Source organism: Canis lupus, chromosome X (assembly GCF_048164855.1).
Source record: "Canis lupus baileyi chromosome X, mCanLup2.hap1, whole genome shotgun sequence".
NCBI classification, from domain to species: domain Eukaryota; kingdom Metazoa; phylum Chordata; class Mammalia; order Carnivora; family Canidae; genus Canis; species Canis lupus.
The window spans coordinates 18,503,932-18,528,664 of record NC_132876.1 but is presented as its reverse complement, the minus strand read 5'-3'; the positions used below and the strand labels follow the sequence as shown (position 1 = coordinate 18,528,664).

General features: G+C 38.4%; 1 protein-coding gene and 1 pseudogene across 14 annotated transcripts in view; one reads left to right on the top strand and one right to left on the bottom strand.

Annotated features, from left to right (window-relative positions):
- Positions 1-24,733, top strand: part of LOC140628109 (P2R1A-PPP2R2A-interacting phosphatase regulator 1-like) — an 84,751-nt gene that overhangs the window by 18,609 nt on the left and 41,409 nt on the right. For 11 of the 14 annotated variants that reach the window (XM_072817045.1, XM_072817043.1, XM_072817040.1 and 8 more), the window contains 6 exons: positions 7,299-7,367; positions 17,018-17,061; positions 17,150-17,204; positions 19,072-19,161; positions 19,551-19,639; positions 20,256-20,317. In XM_072817045.1, coding sequence (XP_072673146.1) covers positions 7,299-7,367; positions 17,018-17,061; positions 17,150-17,204; positions 19,072-19,161; positions 19,551-19,639; positions 20,256-20,317 — 409 coding nt within the window. The remainder of the gene's footprint in view (positions 1-7,298; positions 7,368-17,017; positions 17,062-17,149; positions 17,205-19,071; positions 19,162-19,550; positions 19,640-20,255; positions 20,318-24,733) is intronic. The other 3 variants (XM_072817052.1, XM_072817044.1, XM_072817041.1) reach the window with 2 other exon arrangements.
- On the bottom strand, positions 1,137-4,696 carry LOC140627795 (annexin A2 pseudogene; annotated as a pseudogene).

The window sequence follows — 24,733 nt, the reverse complement described above, 5'->3', positions numbered from 1 at the left end:
ATGTTTACAGGGATCCCTGGGTGGCGCAGCGGTTTAGCGCCTGCCTTTGGCCCAGGGCGCGATCCTGGAGACCCAGGATCGAATCCCACGTCGGGCTCCCGGTGCATGGAGCCTGCTTCTCCCTCTGTCTTTGTCTCTGCCCCTCTCTCTCTCTCTCTCTCTCTGACTATCATAAATGTTTACAGCATGGGGTTGTTGTGAGAATTGAGACAGATAAAACATGCCTGGCACATAATGAGAGCTTCTTATTATGGTACATTCATATAATAAAATATTCATCCTTTAAAAATGGTGTTGCAGGGATCCCTGGGTGGCGCAGTGGTTTGGCGCCTGCCTTTGGCCCAGGGCGCGATCCTGGAGACCCGGGATCGAATCCCACGTCGGGCTCCCGGTGCATGGAGCCTGCTTCTCCCTCTGCCTGTGTCTCTGCCTCATTCTCTCTCTCTCTCTGTGACTATCACAAATAAATAAAAATTAAAAAAAAATGGTGTTGCAGGTAGGATGCCTGGCTGGGTTAGTCTGTAGAGCATGTGGCTCTTGATCTCAGGGTTATGAGTTCAAGCCTCACATTGGGCATAGAGCCCACTTAAAATAAAAATTAAAAAATAAATAAAAATGGTGTTGCAGGTGAATTTTAACATGGAAAGATATGTGGAATGTATTGTTATTTTTGTTTTGTTTCTACAGTAAAAATTCAGTTTATTCATCTGTTTATAACACAGTACAGGGGTGCCTGGGTGGCTCAGTTGGTTAAGGGTCCTGGGATAGATTCCTGCCCTGGGCTCCCTGTTCAATGAGGAATCTGCTTGTCTCTCTCCCTCTACCCCTCCCCTTACTCTCTCACTCTCTCTCTCTCAAATAAAATATTTTTAAAAAATAACAATACACAAGAAGCAAAGTGTTTCACATCATAGGTTTCACTTCCAATTCCTTGAACTGTTCATTTTTTGGCTGAAAGGAGAGACTAGTGGGGAAAGCCAGGCAATGCCTAGGCTACTAAAATAAGGCTGGGGTGGGGGGCAACGCTAACATCATCCTCACAGGGATGGCCACAAGGGGCTGTTCCTTACAAGCTGATTTCCTAGAACTGGTAGCAGGAAGCACAGGAGCACCACTTCTAGATGCTCACACTTCATTCAGCTCCACCACACAGGCAGGCACAGCAACACCTTCTGGCAGTTGCCCTTCCTGGCTTCCTAGATGTGGTAGTGCAGAGACATGGCATACTTTCTCTTGAATTCAGACCTAACTTTTAACACGTACCTTTCCTTCACTGTGGGCAACCATGTTTCTCATCAGGACCTTATCACAAGCCTCCTTACCCTTCATGGAATCCTAAAGTCAGTCCACAAAATAGGGGAGCTTGTTCTGAACACATTGGACTAGGGTCAGAAAAGCTTTTTCCAGGTCTCTTTTGACCTCCTCCTTGATCATAAGGGCTATAGCTCTCGTACCTTTCAAATTCTTTCTGGATGTGATACACACTTACTCAGTCATGATGCTGATCCCCTTGGGAACATCAGTTCCTTTCCTCTTCACTTCAGCATTAGAGATCATAGTATCTAGGCTCAAACAGTTCATAATCAATGACAGAGCCATCCTCTGCACTTCTACCTTTGCAAGGGCAACTGTCAGCAGAACTCACAGGATGTGTTAGAAACAGTATCCTTCTCCAAATCAGTCTTGTACATTTCCTTGTAGACTGTTAATTTCCCCTAGCACCTAATTAGTCTTTGAGCAGATGATCTCAGTGAGGGAGTCCTCATCAGTCCTCAGCACCTTCATGGGGGAGGCTTTCAGCTCGGAAGCCTCATACTGAGCAGGTGTTTCAGTAGGCTCCAAATCGCCTTTTCCAGGTGGCCAGGCACGGCTGAATTCAGTGCCCATGCAAATTCCTTTTTGGTCCTTGTCTGGTAGGTGAAGGCAATATGCTATGTCCCCTCATTGCTGTGGTTGGTCAATATGTTGGTGACAGTGACTTCATCCACACCTTTAGTCTTGATGCCATTTCAATGTTGAAAGCATTCCACTTAGCATCAAAGTAGGTGTATATTTTGACTGACCTGTATGCATATAGGGGTGTAGAGTCATCACCTTCCAAGTGGAGTTTGCACAGAATTTCATGAACAACAACAAAAAAGAACAAAAACAAACAAACAAACAAACATAAAAAGAATTTCATGAACAGTGGACATTTTGATAGATGCTGGCCCATAAGCTGAAAGCTGCAAGCATCCTCAGATGCAGAGCCAGAATGTGTTAAATAATTTTAAAAAATGGGGGGATCCCTGGGTGGCACAGCGGTTTGGCGCCTGCCTTTGGCCCAGGGCGCAATCCTGGAGACCCGGGATCGAATCCTACATCGGGCTCCCGGTGCATGGAGCCTGCTTCTCCCTCTGCCTGTGTCTCTGCCTCTCTCTCTCTCTCTGTGACTATCATAAATAAATAAAAAATTTAAAAAAAATGGGGCTTCTAGGTGATTCAGTTGGTTGAGCATCTGACTCTTGGTTTTAGCTCAGATCATATTGTCAAGGTCATGAGATCAAGCCCCATGTCTGGCTCTGTGCTTAGCACAGAGTCTTCTTGAGAGATTCTCTCTCCCTCTCCTTCTCCCTCCCCTCCTCCCCCAACTTGTGCTCTCTCTCTCTCCCAAATAAATAAAATCTTTAAAAAATTATAAAGAAAAAAATAAACTGCAAATAGTATGTGCAGTAGGATCCAGGTCTGGAAAAATAAACACCGAGATATTATTACTATGGTCATCTCTGGGTGGTGGGTGTTGCTGTTTTTTTTTCCCATTAATTACGTTTTATGCTGTGCTGTATAATGAGAAAAAAGTGAGTCAGTTTCTGTTGAAAAAAAAAAAAGATCAGGATGAGTAGATGGAGTACAGAGGGTTTTTAGGGCAGTGGAACTACTCATGATACTGTAATGATGGATATGGATCATTATACATATATCCAAACCTATAGAATGTATAACATGAAGAGTGAACTCTAATGTAGACTATGAACTTTTTATGGTAATGACGTGTCAGTGTGGGTTCACCTCTTATAACAATTTACCACTTTTTAAATTTTATTTATTCATGAGAGACAGAGAGAGAGAGGCAGAGACATAGACAGGAGAAGCAGACTCCCCGAAGGGAGCCTGATGTGGGACTCAATCCCAGGACTGGGATCATGCCCTGAGCTAAAGGCTGAGCCACCCAGGCATCCCACAATTTACCACTTTTGTTCAGCTTTTGATAGTCAGGGGAGGCTCTGCTTATGTGAGAGCAGAGGAAATCTTTGTACCTTCCGCTCAAATTTGCTGTGAACCTAAAGCTGATCTAAAAAATAAAATCTATTAGGGATCCCTGGGTGGCACAGTGGTTTGGCGCCTGCCTTTGGCCCAGGGCGCAATCCTGGAGACCTGGGATCGAATCCCACATCGGGCTCCCGGTGCATGGAGCCTGCTTCTCCCTCTGCCTATGTCTCTGCCTCTCTCTCTCTCTCTCTCTCTCTGACTATCATAAATAAATAAAAAATAAATAAAATCTATTAAAAGTAAATTAATTAAAAGATCAGATGGGAAAATGAATGAAGAATGCAGGGTAGCAAGGAATAGATATCCAAGTCTTATAAAGCTACCATATATAATTCTAGTTGTTGTTTATATGTCATTAAACATTTAATTCTAGAAATATTTGATGATGATGGTGATAATGGTGGTAGTGGTAGTAATAGTTACTATTTACTGAGCGCATACTATGTGCCAGTGCTATGTGAAACATTACATGCATTATCACCATTATCACATTTCATACAAATAGACACTTGAAACTCTTGTTACATTGCATATAACACTTCCATATAGCAACAAATAATATGTCCAATATATCTCTTTTTATACAAGTTTATGGAGAAGAGTTTCCTGACTTTTGTGAGAAGGGTCAGCTAGTAGCCTTATTGATTTAAATTAGGAATTTTTATTTTAACTATATTTTTTAGAGAGAGAGAGCAGGAGGAGGGGCAGTGGCAGAGGGAGAGAGAGAATCCTAAACAGGCTTCATGCACAGCATGGAGCCAGACATGGACCCAATCTCACCACGCTGAGATTGTGACCTGAGCCAAAATCAAGAGTTGGATGCTTAACTGACTGAACCACCCATGCTCCTTGAATTAGGAATTTTCTTGAACTATCAACCCTAGAACGTGATTAGTACAGGCTAGTCTGAATTTCTGGCCAGTGAGCAGTCATTAGCTGTCTGATACCTCCTTCTTCATAGTCATCCTCTGGATAGAAACTGAACCAGGCTCAGGCCAATGAATATGGACTGTGTCTCTTCCAAAGTTAAATAGACAGTGCTATTAGGTATAATCTGCTCATCTGTGTATACCAAAGTAGATCATTTAGCCACAGTTCAAAAAAAAAATTTTAAGTGTGCCATTCAAGGCTTTCCAGTATCTTCACCCCCTCATCCTCAGAATCTTCTATCTCTGCAGAGATACCTTGCATTACACTCACACAGGACTAGCAACCTTTCCTAAAACGTGTTTCCTAAAATAACTTTCTTAAAACATGTTTCTTAAAACATACCTAGAACTTTCCTTTTTCTGTTGCTTATGCTGTCAAACTCTTCACCCTGCGAGGCCCAACTCACACTGCCACTTTATGCCTTACCTGTCTCCCATCTCCCACTCCCTGTGCCCATTCCCTTAATCTTTGCTTTTTATCCCCCACCCCACTTTGCCTCCATTTGACACTTATTTCCTTGTCTCTTATGTAATAATTTGCTCTCATGTCTGGACTGTAAGGTGTCTGTGGATAATAACTATGGCTTATTTTTTTAAAGATTTTATTTATTCATGAGAGACAGAGAGAGAGAGAGAGAGAGAGAGAGAGGCAGAGACACAGGCAGAGGGAGAAGCAGGCTCCATACAGGGAGCCCAACGTGGGACTCAATCTTGGGTCTCCAGGATCACACCCTGGTCTGAAGGCAGGCGCTAAACCGCTGAGCCACCCGGGCTGCCCGGCTTATTTTTCTTTTAATCTCCCTTTCCCCTCTGAGTAGAAACACAGTTCCTTAAACATAGTATGGGCCCAATAAATAAATATTGAAATACTTAAGAGTTAGCCCTATTTTTCTGACAGTGGCTTGTTATGATAAGTAATTATGGCTCATTGTCCAATATAATTTAGATGTAGTGAATTTTCAGTGATCCCCATATGAATTTTCTATTATTACTTCTATAACCTTGGCTTCTAGCAAATGATTAGAAAAAAAAAACTGGTTTTAATGATTTCTTCAGCAAAATATAACTAGTGAGGGAAAATGCTCCTTAAAGAGTCATATGATACATTTAAAAATCTAATAAAAAAATTCAGACCAGTTACTTCATAAAAATACTTCTTTATCCAACACACCTTTTGAACACTCATTTCCCCACACACCAATTCACTCCTCTTACTGCCTTTCCTGGCTAGTACCCACCCATGGGTTTCAGCTAGGAACCTCAGACCAATCTGGAGCTCTTTGCACTCTATCTTACTTTTTTATTTTTTGTAAAAGATTGATTTTATTTATTTATTTATTTATTTATTTATTTATTTATTTATTTATTTATTATCATGTTAGAGAGGAAGTGCACGTGAGCTTAGGGAAGAAGGGTTAGAGTGAGAGAGAATCTTAAGCCGACTCCACACTCAGGGCAGAGTCGGACGAAGGGCTTGATCCCATGACCTGAGATCATGACCTGAGCCAAAATCAAGAGTTGAATGCTAACTGACTGAGCCACCCAGGCACTCCTAAGGATTTTATTTTTAAATAATCTCTACTCCCAATGTGGGACTCGAACTTACAACTCTAAGATCAAAAGAGTCCCGTGCTCTACTGACTGAGCCAGCCAAGTGACCCTCTTCTCACTTTCTCATCATTTTTCTAGTCTTCCTCCTCCTCTTCCTCCCACCCTTTTTCATTCAGACTTTCATTATCTTTTACCTGGCCTTTGATCCTGCTTCTAGTCCCTCTTCCCTCCACCCTCAATTTGTTCTGTATATGGTGCTAGGGTTGCCTTTCTAAAAGAGATATGATCTTGTTTAAAATGCCTTTGAGTTTTAAGAACTCAGAAGGATCTATGCTTCAGGTTTCCTGTTGGGCTCAAAGGCTAATGTCCAAAATCCATAATCTGGTTTCAGCTAAATTTCCCCAAATTTGCTTCCTTTCATGCCCTATAGTATTTCAGCCACCCTGAATCTCTCTGTTTCCCAAACATGCCTCTGGCCGAGCATCTCTTCCCACTCCCTGAATACCTGCTTCCTCTTCTCTGTCTACTGAATTCCTACCTTCCTCTGTGAAGCCTTACCTAGGGACCCCAGGCAGAGGTATAGTCTCTGTGCTTTGACTTCCCACAGATCATAACGTGTTCTGGCACTGACGTATGGCCTAATTTTCCCTAGCTACACTTTGAATTTCTCAAGGACAGGAAAATGTTTTATTTCTCTTTGGATCCTCGGGGCCTAGCACAGTGGTTTACCTCATTAAATATTTCTGAATGCACAACTCAATGTGGTCTTAAGATAGTAAAAGTAAGATATGGTAGATTCATTATCTGGCATTTCAAGAATGAACCAGGATACAGGTAGAATGGATGAGTTCTAAAGGCAATTTTCAAGCCTTATTTTCACACTTAGCTTTAAATCCCCCCCCATTCTTTCATTTTCCTCTTGTGTGGGTCCTCATATGCTTTGAGATAAGACAAAAAAGGAGAAAGTAGTCTATATGACAAGTATTGGAACAAGCAAGAGTAAAATGTGCTGAAATACTTGAAAACTATTGCCTTAAGCCATTATATATTATGAAAGTGTGGTTTCCTCACCTGGGTTCTAAGATACTTGATGGGGTTATTTTGTTTCTTGTAAGAAAAAACTGGCAAGAAAAAATGAGGTGATTTTAAGATCCATTGCCTTGAGAAGAGGAAAGTAGAGATAAAATGTTCTCTTAATGTTCTGCCTGGCATCTCTTATATTAAGTTATTTTGTTCTATTATATATATGCTTTTGATTAGCATCATTCTCAGTCATGAGTCAATTGGATTTTTTATTATTTCTTTAATTTTAAACTTAACTAATACTGTTGCTAACATGCATTAGGCACTCAGATATTTTAGATAACTTTCAACATTGACTTAATTAATGTTTAGAAATAATTAATCAGAAGCATTAAAGCCAGCTTGACTTCAATTTATTTTTTTATTGAAGTATAATTAACATTCAATGTTATATTAGTTTCAAGTATTGACTTCTTTAAATTTCAGTTTTTGCCACCTCCTTCCATCCCCACTCCCATGTGTGGTTCCTTTGGTCACCTTCATCAAATCAAACAGGTAAAAAGACTTTCAAAACCAACAACTGGTAAAAAAAAGGGAAACCTTATTTTTCTTTTAAAAAAATGCCTGTTCAGTAATTCCAATTGAGATCACATGTGATTCTGTTTCTAATTCCAGGAATGGTTTTTCTAAAAGAAAAACAACTAAGGAGTCCTATATTGCTTTGAGTTATTACCTATTTTAATAAACTGATAGTTTCCAGAAAAACTGTATACTCTTCTACCTTAGTCTGGCCTCTTTCAGAGATCTCAAAGAAAAAAGAATATTAATTTAATTTGTAGGTTCGTAATGACCATAATTATTATGCTTTTTTAAACCATCAGATGGAGAAATTTTTTTTTGAGAAATTTTTTTTTGACAGATGAAATGGCCTGTATGCTATCATTTTGTGTTAATTTCTTAGTGATCTAAGGGACACTTTGTATCTCACTGGCTTATGTTCTGTGCTGGCGCGTATGTGTGCATGTGTGTGGGCGATTGCGCACACACGCATGTGTTTAATAGCAAACACCTAATACACAGTTAAACCTTTTAATTATCCAAAGATTAGCCACAGAACTCAAAAGATCAAATCACCAGTCTGCCACAGGTGGTGGGATTTTTCTGACCCAAGTACAAGCAGACTTTTGTTCAAGGGGGGCTTAACTGTTATGAAGCACCTATTATTCACTATAGTGCTATAATGGGTACTTTACAACTGTGCTCTCATTTTGTCTCACAACATAAGGTCAGAAACTAACGATGAGAGAAATTTAGTAACTTAACCAATGTCCAGAGGTAGTGAATGTCAGAGCCAGGTTTAGCCCCAAATTACTGGATTCCTTTCCAGCTACCCTTTCCCTGTTTCAGTGGTCTAAAGCCATAGTATCTCTTAAGACTGGTGTTTAGGACTCCAACTCCTACTTCCTTTCCCTCTCTCCCTCTCACACCATGGCTTCCCTAAAGTCCAGCCTGTCATCCAGTAGCAAAAATGTATGGTAAAAAGATGTTTTTCCTTTTCATTAGATAAAACATTCTTTAACTGTCTTTGTGACTATGGAGCTCTTTTAGAAGTTCTTAGTGAAAGAACCTAAAATTTGTAGGTAAGATGACCCCTGGTTTATCTGTGCAATTTGTTTTGTTGCTTCCTCTAAAAGAGATTAATACTTAAAAATTGATTACATGTTGTTATTTGATTATGAAGCTTGAAATCAAGATAAATTTAACTGGTCAGTAATATAAATTGTAAAGCAATCTATTTCCATAGTGACAGAATATATGTTATAAACATTTAAAATGAAACACAAGTAGAAAGTGAATTAAATGGGAAAATAGAAATAATATTAGCTTTCAATCTGGGCACTGATTGAATGGAAAAATCAAGACTTATTTTCAGCAGCTTAATGGTCTGATAGATATCTTAAATTGCATATTTCTTTATATGCATCTTTTTTTTGATAGAGACAAAGAGTGAGCAGGGAGGGTGCAGAGGAAGAGGGAGTGAAAAAGTCTCCAGCAGGCTCCATGCCCAGCGTAGAGCTCAATGCAAAGTTCTAGCTCATGACCCTGAGTTCACGACCTGAGCCAAAATCAAGAGTCGGATGCTTAACGACTGAGCCACCCAGGTGTCCCTCTTTATATGCATTCTTTAACCATGATTTTTTACTTTTGGCTATTGAGCTTATTAACCTTTTGGGCAGGAGGATGCCTGAAAGTAAATTTCTGATCTCTTTTTACCCATAAACATTCAGTATGAATCTCTGAGAGATTTCTTACATTATCACAATGCCATTATTACATCTAGCAAAATTAAGTTATTCTTTAATGTCATCTAATAACCAGTCCATGTTAAAATTCTTACTGTTCTCAAAATGTTTTTTTAGTGATTCAAACATGTTCCAACCATGATCTCTCAGATCTCTTGTTTTTTAAGATTTTATTTATTTATTTGAGAGAGTGAGAGAGAGAGCTCACGTACAAGCAGCAGGGGAGGGGCAGAGGGAGAAGCAGATGCTCCACTGAGCAGGGAGCCCTACATGGGGCTCAATCCCAGGACCCTAAGATCATGACCTGAGCCGAAGACAGCTGCTTATCCAACTGAGCCACCCAGGCGCCTCTCAGGTCTTTTATTTAAAACAGCCTTCCCCTCCTGTTTTTCTTCCATGCCACTTATTTATTGAAGAAACCAGGCCATTTATCCTGTAGACTGACCCATATTCTGATTCTGCTTCCATGTGGTATTTCATGTTTTTTTGTTCACTGCATTTCCTATAAACTGATTTGATTACATTTTCCTTTACTTTTAAATAAGCCCACAGCCCACGCAATATTAGGTTCTGGGTCAACATTTAAGTCAATGTATGGTTTAAGTTGCCCCTTCCCTTGCAGGCAGTTAATGAATAATTTCTTCTCAATTGGGGCTGCTAGGTGTTTTCTAGGTATTAGGGAGCTTGAGAAAATGAAGCTGGAAGTTAATGTTCTGTTCCCCCTTAGCTTTATTGATATGTAATTGACATACAACATCATTTAAGTGTAAGGTGCACAACATGATGATTTGATTTATGTACATATTGTAAGGTGATGACCATGGAAGTTAACTTTCTAAATACATAGCAATTCCTAAGTGTTCAGGAACTATTCCTTTTATGTATTTTCCTTTCCTAGTAACAATTGAGTTTATGTTTTTTTAAATTATAGGCTTTAGGACTTTATTTTTTTATTTTTTAAAGATTTATTTATTTATTTATGATAGACATAGAGAGAGAGAGAGGCAGAGACACAGGAGGAGGGAGAAGCAGGCTCCACACCGGGAGCCCGACGTGGGACTCAATTCCAGGACTCCAGGATCGTGCCCTGGGCCAAAGGCAGGCGCTAAACCGCTGAGCCACCCAGGGATCCCCTTGAGTTTATGTTTTAAGAGGTTTGAAAGCACTCAGCTTTTAGGTCCTTATCCCAGAGCCCTAAACATAAGTAACCACCCTGTCGAAATAGCTTGTGTATTAGTTTGCTAGGGCTGCCATAACAAAGTACCACAAACAGGGGGCTTAAACAACAGAAATTTAGTTTCTCACAGCTCTAGAGGCTGGAAGTCTGAAATCAAGGTGTTGGCAAGATTGATTTCTTCTGAGGGCTATGAGAGAAGTGTCTGTGTGTTCCAGGCCTCTGTCCTTGGCTTATAAATAGCCATCTTTACCTTCACATGATGTTTTCTCACATATGTCTGTCTCCAAATTTCTTTTTTATAAGGACATATTGGATTAGGGCCAACCTTCATAAACTTATCCTAACTTGATTACCTCTGCAAATACCCTATCTCCAAATAAAGTCACATTCTGACACACTAGGGATCAGGACTTCAACATACTGGATTTTTAGGTGGGGGGCACAATTCCAACCATAACAGTTTGTTCACAGTATATGGTCTTTAGCTTTACTTCTATTCCCTGACTTGTTAAATAGGATATAAAATCATTGATACCTAGAACGTAACTTTTTTCTGCAGTACCTTAAGTAGCATCAGTTAAATTATCTACTTACATGCTAGCCCTGTATTTCTAGCATCTCCTCCTTTTGTATCTTTGCAAATGTAAACTTTCCAATACATATTACGGTCGTTTTATCTTACCTGGCTTGGATAAATTAAACTGGGTTGAGACACAAATGTAAAGGAACTCTATGAAATGAAGCCATTTAAAACAAATGATGCCAGGGTGCCTGGGTGGCTCAGTCAGTGAAGCACTTGCCTTCAGCTCAGGTTATGATCCCAGGTTCCTGGGATTGAGTCCTACATCGGGCTCCCTGCTCAGTGGGGCATCTACTTCTCCCTCTACCCCTCTCCCCTACTTGTACACTCTCTTTCATGCTTGCATGCTCTCTCAAATAAATAAATAAAATCTTTTTTTTAAACATTTTGCCAATTGCCAATTTCTTTTTTTTTTTATTTTTTATTCATTTATGATAGTCAGAGAGAGAGAGAGAGAGGCAGAGACACAGGCAGAGGGAGAAGCAGGCTCCATGCATCGGGAGCCCGACGTGGGATTCGATCCCGGGTCTCCAGGATCGCGCCCTGGGCCAAAGGCAGGCGCCAAACCGCTGCGCCACCCAGGGATCCCTAAATAAATAAAATCTTAAAAAAATAAAACAGATAATGCCAGCTGGAGTGCAGGGCATGTTTTTGATAGGGACCATTTAGATACCACAGTTTGATAGGTTGTCTTATGGACTTTGCTATCATTTCTAGTCTAGAAAAGCAAGGACATTAGATTTCAGTGATATGTCTTTCAGTCTTCCTTGAAACCTACTAGTCTTATTTTATGAAAAGATGTTCTTTAAGGGAATAGCCTGGTTTATTTTAAAAGACATTTAATTTGATCTTAGTTTACAAACTGTTTCATTCTTTCAGCAAGCATTTGTTAAGCAGTGTGCTGGCGCTGGGCAACTAAAATCTTTCAGGCATGCTCACCTTCAGAGAGCACAAGTGTCTAACTTACCATTTCCATTTTTACCCTGGATCCTAAAGACCTGAAAGCTAAGTTTAGTGCTTAAGTGCAGCAACTCTCCTTAACCTGAATTTCTAGCATAGAGTACTCTTTGCCCCTTGACAGTTATGTGGCTCTTGACCTTTTATCCTTAACCATCTTATTTCATTATAAGCATCTCATAACCGTTTTGGAAATAGGCAAGATATAAGCAATAAGAGTTAACCTGCTTTTACTAACAACCCTCAAAATAGCTGATGTTGGCTAATGGTCTTTCAATGGGAGGAACAATAGGCAAAATCCTAACTTACTTTGGGAAAAATTACTCTTGTTGGTTGACTAAATTACAAAATACTTTGAGCCTCTCACTACAGGAAAACACCTACATAAGTATTAAATGGAAGAACTATACTAACCTCACATTTTGTTGAAAAGATTTACTGTTATTCCACTGTTTTAAAAGACTAGCTTCTTAAACATCCTTTCCCAATTTCCCTCATTTTCCATAATGACTTTAGAATAACTCAAAGCTCTAGATTCACCCTCAGTTCTTCCTTATTTTTCTACAGTATCCAATTAAGCATTGAATCCTGTTAATTCTTCCTTGACAACATCCTCTCTGTTCCCACTTCCTCTGTCCCTTGGGTCCAGATTACTATAATAATATTCTAAGAGATTTCCTATTTTTGCCAGTTTAATCCAACTTCTACAACCACCACTAAGATAACTTCTTGAAGACTTCATTTTCACCTTTTCCTCCCCTGTGCAAAATGTTAAAGTGGCTTCCCATTACCTATTGAATAAGAGTAAGAATAAGAGGGGTGCCTAGGTGGCTCAGTCAATAAAGCGTATGCCTTCGGCTCAAATCATGCCCAGCATCAGTCTCCTTGCTCAGCAGAGAGCCTACTTCTCTTCCTCCCCTCTTACTCTGACTGCCACTCCCCCTGCTTGTGCTCACTCTCTTGCTCTCTCTGTCAAATAAATAAAATCTTTAAAAGTAAGAATAAGAATAGCTCAGTTGTAGTAAGTACTTACTTACATAGGTTGCCAGGCACTGTGGAAAAGAAATTGTACACCTGCTTTGTTATCCTCAAGTCTTATCATCATCCTCATATGGACAAGGAGACCGAGGCTCAGGTTCAGTCACTTGCCTAGGGTTGCACAGGTAATAAGTTACGGAGCTGAGATTCAACCCAGTTCTGTTTGGCTCCAAAGCCCGGTCCTAACTAACTATGCTATTCTGCCCAAACTCTTAAAGCTCAAACCCTTCAGTTATTTAAGATCCTGGAAATCTGGCCCTATTTTCCCTCTCCAGTTTTCTCTCTCACGACTTCCTAGTACAAACTGTTTCAGTCAAGCTAGCCTCACTACCCTGAAACCAGCCACGTGCTTTCCTGCCTCTAAGCTTCTGTTCACATGGTTCCTTCTGCTTGGCATATCTTCCACCCTTGGCTTGCCAGATTTGAAACCACCTTCAAGGCCTAGGTCACATTTTAATTCACACAACACAAGCTTCTCTTCTATTCCAGACCACCCATAACATATATTGTTTATGTAGGCAATACTATTTAAACTCTTCGGATCATACGCTGCACCAATGCAAAATGTTTTAGCGCATCCTTCTAATACATGATGGGCATGTACTACCAAACTAGTATATAATATGAATCATTGAATATATGCAAAATACGAATATAAAAAGGATGAAATAGGGACGCCTGCGTGGCTCAGTGGCTGAGTGTCTGCCTTTGGCTCAGGTCGTGGTCCCAGGACCCTGGGATCAAGTCCCAAATCAGACTCTCCTACAGGGAGTCTGCTTCTCCTTCTCCCTATGTTTCTGCCCCTATCTCTGTGTCTCTCATGAATAAATAAATAAAATCTTTTTTTAAAGAATAAGATAAAGATAAAATTATGGTTTTAGAACGTTTTAAATATTTTATTAACTATAGGTCATTATTGAGAGTGAATATGAATTCATATTTCCAATAGTCCTCATGATTTAAAATTACTTTAACCAGCTCCTTGATAGAGATTAGCTCAGCATTGTGTTTTCACAAGCAGATGGCAGATGATGTGTGCTGTGCTAGGAGCTTCACCTTTGTCATTTCCCTGTCATTCGCTTAGACTTGTATTACAAATCTTCTGTCCAACATTTCTTTATAGAAATCTTGTTAAGATACTTGTCTATTTTGTGGAACTCTGTTTAATTAAAACTAAATAATATATCCATATGGCCATCTAACTTGGAATTAGTTATAATTTAACTAAAAGCCAAAATCACGCTGGTTTCTTGCAAGATCTTTGGACCCTCTGGGCTGAATGAGGGCACCTGTATCAATCTGTATACTATTAGCAAACTTTCATTTCTTACTATCTTAGATTTTAAAATATATAAATTGAATTTCTATGGTTTTCTTTTTGCTTCTCGGTGGATCATCTTGTATACTTCCTTGTATACTTCCTGGGATCATGCTTACTTTGGAGAACACCAAATTAATGTGTATAAAATTTGTCTCTCTAATATGATTCTAGGCCATTTAGGGAAAGCTCATCTGCTTATTTGATGTTCTCCATAATATTTATCACTATATTTGCCCAGCACTATCCTAGGTACTTTATTATGTGTGAAATATGTTTTTAAGAATGCCAGGATGAATTTTGACTGTGGGAGGGATGCCTGGGTAGCTCTGGGACTCCTGGGTGGCTCAGTGGTTGGGTGTCTGCCTTCGGCTCAGGTCGTGATCCCGGGTCCAAGGATCAAGTCCTGCATTGGGCTCCCTATGAGTAGCTTGCTTCTCCCTCTGCATGTGTCTCTGCCTCTCTCTGTGTGTCTCTCATGAATAAATTAATAAAATCTTAAGAAAAAATTTAAAAGATTAAAAATATATTTGTTCTTTTGTGTTTATTTCAATTAATATTATGTTTGCAGTATTAATCCATGCTGTAGCATGTATCAGAACTTCATTCCTTTTTATGGCCAAAAGATAACTCCATTTTTTAATCCATTCATCTAGTAACAAACACTTGGGTTGTTTCCACCTTTTGGCTGTTGTGAATAGTGCTACTATGAACACTGGTGTACAAGTACCTGTTTGAGTCCATTGTTAATACTTTCGGGTATATACATGGAACAGGATTGGTGGATCATATGGAAATTCAATATTGAACTTTTTAAGAAACCATCAAACTGTCTTCCACAGAGTCTGCACCATTTTACATTCCCACTAGCAACATATAAGAGTTATAATTTCTCCACATTCTCATCAACACTTGTTATTTTCCACATTTTTAAATAATAGCTTTCCTAACGAGTGTGAAGTATTAGCTCATTGTAGTTTTGAATTGTATTTCCCTAATGACGAATGTTGAACATCCTTTCATGAACTCATTGACCATTTGTTTATCTTAATATTTTTAAGTTAATTTATTTAGTTTAGAGAGGGAAAGAGCACCAGCACAGTGGGGAGGGGCAGAGGGAAAGGGAGAGAGAGTTTTCAAACAGACTCCACGCTGAGCATGGAGCCAGATGTGGGGCTTGATCCCACAACCCTGAGATCATGATGTGAGCCAAAATCAAGAGTCAAACGGTTTTAACAGACTGAGGCACCCAGGTACCCCTATCTTCTCCAATTTCATGATTGTCTTTACACTTTCTTGATAGTGTCTTTTGATGCACAAAAGTTTTAAATTTTTATGAAGTCCAATTTATCTATTTTTTTCTTATGTTAACTGCGCTTTTGGTATTATACCTGAAAAATCATTACTAAATCCAATTCATGAGGCTTTTGCCGTATATTTTCTTATAAGAGCTTTATAGTTTTAGGTCTTACCTTTAGGTCTTTTATCCATTTCAAGTATAGATGGTGTAAGGAAAGGATTCAACTTCATTCTTTCATATGTGGATGTTCAGTTTTCCCAGCACCATTTGCTGAAAAGACCATCTTTTACCCATTGAATGGTTTGGCACCCTTATCGAAAATCAATTGACCCTATGTGTGGGTGTTCATTTCTGGGCTCTCTATTCTATCCCATTGGTCTATATGTCTCTCCTTATGCCAGTACCACACTGTTTTGATGAGTAGCTTTATAGTAAGTTTTGAAATCAGGAAGTGTGAGTCCTCCAAGTTTATTCTTCTTTTTCAAGATTATTTTGGTTATTCAGGGTCCCTTGAGATTCCATGTGAATTTTGTTTTTTTTTTTTTTTTCATGTGAATTTTAGGATGTTTTTCTACTTCTGCAAAAAATGCCACTGGGATTTTGATGAGGGTTGCATTGCATCTGAAGATCACTTTGGGTACTATTGCCATCTCAAAAATACTAAGTTTTCCAATCCATGAACATCAGATATCTTTGTATATGTGGGTTATTTTTTAAATAACTATTTATATGAGAAGTAATATTTGCATTTATTTTTTAAAAAGCTCAAACAATGTGGTAAAGTACAAAGAAAGAAAGAGGGGCACCTGGGTAACTCAGTGTTTGAGCATCTGCCTTCAGCTCAGGTCATGATCCCAGGGTCCTGGGATTGAGTCCTGCATCAGGCTCCCATAGGGAGCCTCCTTTTCCCTCTGCCTGTGTCTCTGCCTTTATCTCTGTGTCTCTCATGAATAAATAAATAAAATCTTAAAAAAAAAACAAATTACTCTAAATCTCACTACTCATTGATAAGTACTGTGAACTTTTTGGTGAACATCCTTTTGAACACCTCTTGTTTGTAATTTTACATAAATAGCATCTGAGCTTTTTTCTACTTAATATGTAATACATGTTTTTCTTTGTCAATGACTAGATTTAAATCATGTTCGCACCATCATTTACTTAAACAAACCGATACTGATAGACATTTAGTTTGCTTTGGACTGTGAGTGATATTTATTAATATCACAGTATTAATGGTAGGAAAAATAGTATAATAATGAATGATGTTTACTCTTTTAAATGAAGAAAGCTATGAAGTTCTTCATCTGAAAAGTTTCTGCATATTTGATGTACTGTACTGCATTAGTAATAGACCTTTGGTGTAGAAGTTGCAACAATGAAAAGTAGAGAACTACACAATTGTTTAAAGATTTGTTTATACTCCAGCTCTTCTGTAGCCCAGTAAATAATAATAAAAGTACAACCAAATGAAATAATTTTGTAAAGCCATAGGATCTGATATTCATTTATTCTTACATTCTGCCTTTCAGGAAGAAGGTATGGATTTAATAAATAGAGAAGCAATGCATGAATGGTGAGTAGTGTACTTTGAATTACCATTCTGAGCATCTCTATATTCAGTCATATCTTTTCTTCCAGTACTGATGTCTCTTCTTTTGCAGGAAGGTACAAACTGCAATACAGATAAATCGGTCTTGGGAAGCAAGTTTGAACCTGGTATGATATTAACACTTCAATTTTATAGAAAATTTGAAATTTTTACTGATTTTTCAGTGTTGGCCTTACCTAGTTTTGTTGTAATTTCTATAAATGTAAGCTCTCATTTGAAACTTAAATTTATATGCCTCGTAAGTAATTTTTGATTTCTCCTAAGAAACAGTTGATGACTTATTCATAAAAATAACTGACATCATTTGAAAGTGAGGTTCAAAGTAAATAGTTGTCTAATACAAAACTGTCATTGTTGTGGATCAGCTTTGTCTCTGTCCTGGTGAATCTAAGAAAAGTTCAGCTCTGCTGGTCACATTGCTTAGATGACAAAACAATAAATGATTTCACTCTTTCCTACAGAATTTATTAACTAGATATTAGGGTTTTAAACCACAGACAATGGTTTTCCTGGATAAATACTACATTTTTATGCCTGTAATGCATGTACTCCCACTAAAATTTTAACATACCATTTTTAATTTGAACATATTTGGAATTTAGTTACATCCCCTGCTAGCATCTTTAATGTTTCTGTACACATTATGATTACTTAGTTGTGGAAGTTGAATGATGTTTAGGTTTTTTTTCCATGGACATCTCAGATAATGATAGAATTGAGCTGAAATTTGCATAGAAGAGGTTCATCTTTCAGTTTGGGGAGTTATTAGATTAGGAAATGGGTCATCAGCAAAAACAGTACCATCTTATTTTCCTTTGAGCCCTGAGTGTATTAGATGGACATCTATCCCTGATTTAGGAGTAGGTCCCGAAGAATGAGTAGATAACCTCTGGAGCCTATCCCTTTTCATGTTTGGTGCTAATACAATTTATATATACTGTTTGATTCTCTTAACTGACCCAATTTTAATTATTCAGGTATTGGCACGAGTGAGTGAACCTATTATTGTGTTAGGAAAACGAAGAGAATATGCAACATAATTTTACTGTGTCTCGGAAAATAAAGAGCATATTTTAAAGTCCTGAATTATGCAGTACTGATTTTATCCACATAAAATCTATCAACAGTTTTTATATAGCTGCAGTAATTTTTGCTGTTACATTTGTTTTTTTTTTTTAATATATTTTTTTCAATTTTTATTTATTTATGATAGTCACAGAGAGAGAGAGAGAGAGGCAGAGACACAGGCAGAGGGAGAAGCAGGCTCCATGCACCGGGAGCCCAATGTGGGACTTGATCCGGGTCTCCAGGATCACGCCCTGGGCCAAAGGCAGGCGCCAAACCGCTGCGCCACCCAGGGATCCCTGCTGTTACATTTGTATCTTAGTTCTAACCAAATCCTTTTTGATTGTTTCCTTGACTTAATATTGTAGTTTTCAATAACAGAGCACAGGTCCAATGCAAAGAGAAAAACTTTATTTTTTTTAATTTTTTATTTATTTATGATAGTCACAGAGAGAGAGAGAGAGAGAAGCAGAGACATAGGCAGAGGGAGAAGCAGGCTCCATGCACCGGGAGCCTGATGTGGGATTCGATCCCGGGTCTCCAGGATCGTGCCCTGGGCCAAAGGCAGGCGCCAAACCGCTGTGCCACCCAGGGATCCCGCAAAGAGAAAAACTTTAAATTAGGATTTGTATATATATGGTAAGTATCACACAATATCAAGTACTCACATTCTAGACTTTTTGGGGACACTAGGCAAGCTCTTAGACTTGCCATGGAGCTCTCTTTGCCAAAAAGAGAAAATGAAGTGAATCTTGGGTCCCCTGCTTGCTTCAGGACGATGTGAGCTTCTCATCATGGTACAACCATGACTCAATAAAGATTCCCTTCCCCATGCAGCAGTTCTCTCCCTAAGTATGTGATAGGTAAGCAATTGGTGCTACAATTGTACACTGCTTTCTGCTGACACAGAGTGACGGTGATTTAGAGAAACCATCTTCAAAGTGCATCGATTTAATTCCAGTATCCCCAGCAACTTCTCCTACCAGGGGAATTGGGAAGGTAAGAACGGAGAGCCTAAGAAATTGTGTCCCTTGAAATATTTAGAAAATATTAATGCTTCACCACACACATTTTGGGGGGATATATTTTGTCATAGTACATCTGATTCTAAAGGACATTTTCCCTTCCTTTTAATTTCTTGAACTATTATTAACATGTAACAAGTCACCAGCTTTTAAGTATATAATTTGATTAATTTTGGTATGTGTACAATCCTGTAACCATAACCATAATCAACATATAGAATAGTTCCCACACTCTAAACAATGTCCTCGTGATCTTTTGCACGTGATATCCTCCTCCCCACCCCCCGCCCATCCTAGGAAACCACTGATCTGTTTTCTGAGAAGAGTGGTGGTTTTAAAACCTCTGTTCTAATTTGATTTTAGCAATGTTTGCCTCCATCGTTACAAACTTGTGTGGGTTGCACCACTTTGCCTCCAAGTCCTATTCCTAATCCTACACAACGATTTACAGTGTAAGTTCATGTTATATGAAAATACCAAATTGCTTATAAAATTAGAATTAAAAAAAATAAAATAAAATAAGAATTTTAGGAACTTAAAAGAAATTATAGCTCCATGTTCTGTGACAACCAAAGAAGTCATGTTTTTAGCTAAATTAAAATGTCATTGTTTTATTATTTTGTATGTTAAAAAGAATCAAGTGACTAAGAACATGTAAGAACATATGAACATTCGAAGAATCAGTAATTCATTAGCCCTGTTTGAACACAGTCTTCCTCTCCAAGCTTGGTAATAAGGATAAGAGCTAATTCTTGAATATAAACAACTGTACCTGATCATTTACCTATGATTTTCACCTTGAATCAAGGCATGTCACAACCAGAACTGTAGATCTTTCTAGTTTTTTTCCCTCACAATTTCAGAAAATCCTGAATCCTTATAAATTACAAGACAGTTTGCTATCCTGAGCATTCCTGTTTTTAACCTAGATTTAGAGAAAAGCAATAAAACGATGTAATACTACACAGTCTTTTTCTAGTGTATGTCCTTAGATCTATTATAATAAAATAGTCATAGCTGATTTTGTTCAAATTTTTTCTTGTAATGATTGTGATGATTTTATTTTAGAAGAAGTCAAAGCCCCAACAACACTATTAGACCAAGTATCTGTGGACCTTTAAAAAGAAAAGGTACTTTTATCTACCAGCAAAAACAAATATAACTTCGAATTATTTTTATAAAATATCATATAAAATCAAAGTGTTATAAGAAATTAATTTTAAAGGATTTATTTAAAATGTTTGATAAAGGGATCCCTGGGTGGCACAGCGGTTTAGCGCCTGCCTTTGGCCCAGGGCGCGATCCTGGAGACCCGGGATCGAATCCCACGTCGGGCTCCCAGTGCATGGAGCCTGCTTCTCCCTCTGCCTGTGTCTCTGCCTCTCTCTCTCTCTCTCTCTCTCTCTCTCTGACTATCATAAATAAATAAAAATTTAAAAAAATGTTTGATAAAAAAATAAAATGTTTGATAAGTTACTAGATGCCTTTCATTTTATTTAAACAAAACTGTGTAAAGACAACTTTAAAAGCTATAAAGTGCCATATAAATGTGAATTGAGAAATTTAAGTTTAGTCATCTATTATGATTTTCATTATAAAATTCACGAAGCTAGCTGCCTTAAATACTTTCTGAAACAAGATAAATGAGTGAATGAACAAACAGAATGAATCAGTCCTAGTATTCCACTGAATCTTGACCCCTGCCTGGCCTGCTGCCACACCTACTTATTGGCATCATATGAATAAGTTGACACAAATCAGATCCACTTAGCAAAAATATATGCTAAGGTGTGTGTTCTCTGATGTTTCACTTATTTATGGGGGTTAATTTGGTCGAATATATGGAAAATGACCCACCTACCCAGTAATAAAAAGGTGTTGAAAAAAAACAGAACTTTTTTTTTTAACTCCCATAGCCCTGGATCTCATTTCTCAAACCTGCCTCACTAAGCTAGGTTGTTCTTACTTTTTCGTTAATACCACTACTGAGTTAGTTAAACTTAGTACAAAAGTGCAGAAGGGGAGGTGAGGGGGTAGGCTAACTGGGTGACAGGCATTAAGGAGAGCACATGATGAGATGTGCACTGGGTATTATATGTTGGCAAATTGAATTTAAATAGAAAGAAAGAAAGAAAGAAAGAAAGAAAGAAAGAAAGAAAGAAAGAAAGAAAGAAAGAAAGGAAAGAAAGAAAAGAAAGAAAGAAAGAAAGAAAGAAGGAAGGAAAGGAAGGAAGGAAGGAAGGAAGGAAGGAAGGAAGGAAGGGAGAGAGAGAAAGAGAAAGAAAGAAAAGAAAGAAAGAAAAGAAAAGAAAGAAGAAAGGAAAGGAAAGGAAAGGAAAGGAAGGAAGGAAGAAAGAAAGGAAAGGAAAGGAAAGGAAAGGAAAGGAAAGGAAAGGAAAGGAAAGGAAAGGAAAGGAAAGGAAAGGAAAGGAAAGGGAAAAAAAGGAAAGAAAAGGCAAGGCAAGGCAACAGTGGCACATGGGTGGCTCAGTCGGTTGGGCATCTGTCTTTGGCTCAGGTCATGATCCTGGGGTCCTGGGATTGAGCCCCACATCGAACTCCCTGCTCAATGGGGAGTCTGCTTCTCTCTCTCTCTCTGCCCCTCACCCTGCTTGTGCTCTCTCTTGTTCTCTCTCTCAAATAAATAAATAAATAAAATCTTTAAAAAAAAGAAAAAAGCTTAGTACAAAGTTTATAATAGGGAAGGAGTAACTTGGGTGGCTCAGTTAGTTACGTGTCAGCCTTTGGTTCAGGTCATGATCCCAGGGTCCTGGGATGGAGCCCTGCATTGGGCTCCCTGCTTGGTGGGGCTTCTGCTTCTCCCTCTTCCTCTGCTCCTCCTCCCCGCTTGTGCATTCTTTCTCTCTTTTAAGTAAATAAATATATCTTTAAAAAACTAAGGAGGGAAAATGGATAGGAAAGAAGGTTAAACTTTTAAGATGTGTATTTGTGAAAAACCCATTAAGATAGGAAAGAAGAAGGAGAAGAAAAAAGAGGAAGGAAAAGGAGAAGAATAGGAGAAGGGGAAGAAGGAACTATAGGGAAAGAAATTAAAATCGAAATGTACTTTAATCTTGCTTGTATTTTGGATTTTTTTATTGGAGTTCAATTTGCCAACATATAGCATATCACCTGGTGCTCATCCCATCAAGTGCCCACCTCAGTGCTCATCACCCAGTCACGCCAACCCCTGCCCACCTCCCTTTCCACTACCCCTTGTTCGTTTCCCAGAGTTAGGAGTCTCTCATGTTCTGTCACCCTCGCTGATATTTTCACTCATTTTCTCTCCTTTCCCCTTATTCCCTTTCACTATTTTTTATATTCCCCAAATGAATGAGACCATATAATGTTTGTCCTTCTCTGATTGACTTACTTCATTCAGCATAATACCCTCCAGTTCCATCCACGTTGAAGCAAATGGTGGGTATTTGTCGTTTCTAATGGCTGAGTAATATTCCATTGTATACATAGACCACATCTTCTCTATCAATTCATCTTTCGATGGACACCGAGACTCCTTCCACAGTTTGGCTATTATGGACATTGCTGCTATAAACATTGGGGTGCAGGTGTTTCAACATTTCACTGCATCTGTTTCTTTGGGGTATTTTGGATTAATTAATGGCAATTGTCCTAACAACACATCTAACTCAGCTTGTACTTACTATATTCTAAGACTAAGACTAGATCAATTCAGGAAAACACTCTTTCAAACAAAGCATTGTTTTATGATGATAGATCAATGACCTAGCTTAAGGGACTTTTCTCTGTGCTGTGAAGTTAAGAACTCCTGTTGACAAAACATTTACATATGCTAATAGTTTGGGGCACCTGGATGGCTCAGTGGTTGAGCATCTGCCTTTGGCTCAGGTCCTGATCCTGGGGTCCTGGGATTTAGTCTGGCATCAGGCTCCCCTCCAGGGAGCCTGCTTCTCCCTCTGCCAATGTCTCTGCCTCTCTATCTGTGTCTCTCATGAATAAATAAATAAATAAATAAATAAATAAATAAATAAACTAATAGTGTAAGAGCTGTTAGAAAGTTGGGGTCACTTGAGTATTTAAAATAAAATATGCGGGGATCCCTGGGTGGCGCAGCGGTTTGGCGCCTGCCTTTGGCCCAGGGCGCGATCCTGGAGACTCGGGATCGAATCCCACATCGGGCTCCTGGTGCATGGAGCCTGCTTCTCCCTCTGCCTGTGTCTCTGCGCCTCTCTCTCTCTCTCTCTCTCTCTGTGACTATCATAAATAAATTAATTAATTAATTAAAAAAAAAAAACTTCAAAAAAAAATAAAATAAAATATGCTTAGTGACACCTGGCTGACTCAGTTGACGGAGTATGTGACTGTTGATCTTGGGGTTGTGAGTTTAAGCCCCATGTTGGTGTAGAGATTACTTAAAAATAAAATCTTTAAAATCAGTGAAATAAAATATGCTTAAATTGAAGACAGTGTTTTACTAAATTAAAATAATTCTCCTTTTGGGGTGTCTGGGTAGTTCAGTCAGTTCAGTATCCACTTCTTGATTTCCGCTCAGGTCATGGTCTCAAGGTCTTAAGATTGAAGACGTCATTGGACTCCATGCTCAGCACAGAGTCTGCTTTTCTTTTTCCCTTTCCCTCTGCCTCTCTCCCTACTTGCTCATGCTCTCTCACTCCCTCTCTCTCTAAAATAAATAAATAAATCTTTAAAAAAACAAATAAAATAATTCTCTAAGACATTTATGCATAAAATGTTTTATGACATTGAAAATTCCTGGAATTTTCTTAGAATTTATTATTTTAAAAATTGTTTTTATATTAAAATTTTGACATAATACACTGTTTCTACTCAGTATTTTGGTGGATGTGGCATGTCTCACACGACCATCTTGTACCTGGTTTTCAGGTGCTCTGGAGGCTGACCGCCTCTTTTCTTTGAATTATCCCTAAGAATGCCAAAGCAAATTCTGTATCTACTACATAGTCTATAGTCTATATTTTAAGTCAGACTTTTCCAAGCATAGTCTATATTTTAAGTCAGACTTTTCCAAGCATAGCCTGTATAAGTTTGGTCAGAATTCATCTGGAGTTTTAAATACAGTAAGAGATTAAACAGAAATTTAATTTCATTTATCTATTTGGAAATATGAATATCCACTGGGAAATAATAAATGATATCTTATTTGGAGCCTATTAATACGAATGAAATGTGGGGGGAAGAGGTATAAAAAATCCGAAGAGGTCCTGGGCGGGGGAGAAAAAAGAACGAGGACTATAAAATGGGAGAGAGTGTGAGATAGCAGTTAGAATCTCCAAGCACAAGAAGGTACATTGTATAATGATAAGCTGCATTTACTTCCACTAGAAATAGGCAAGGGCAAATAGGGCCTCAAGTGGAAATTCTAAGAAATCTGCAGAAAATCAGACAGCTATAAAGAGCATTTTACCAGTAATGATGGTTTCAGCAAAGAAGATTTCAATTTTTTTATATGATGAATTTGTCTTGATTTGTCTGGCTTTTAATTTAAACCCAAAAAGAAAGGTGAATAGTTTTTCTATAATGATGTA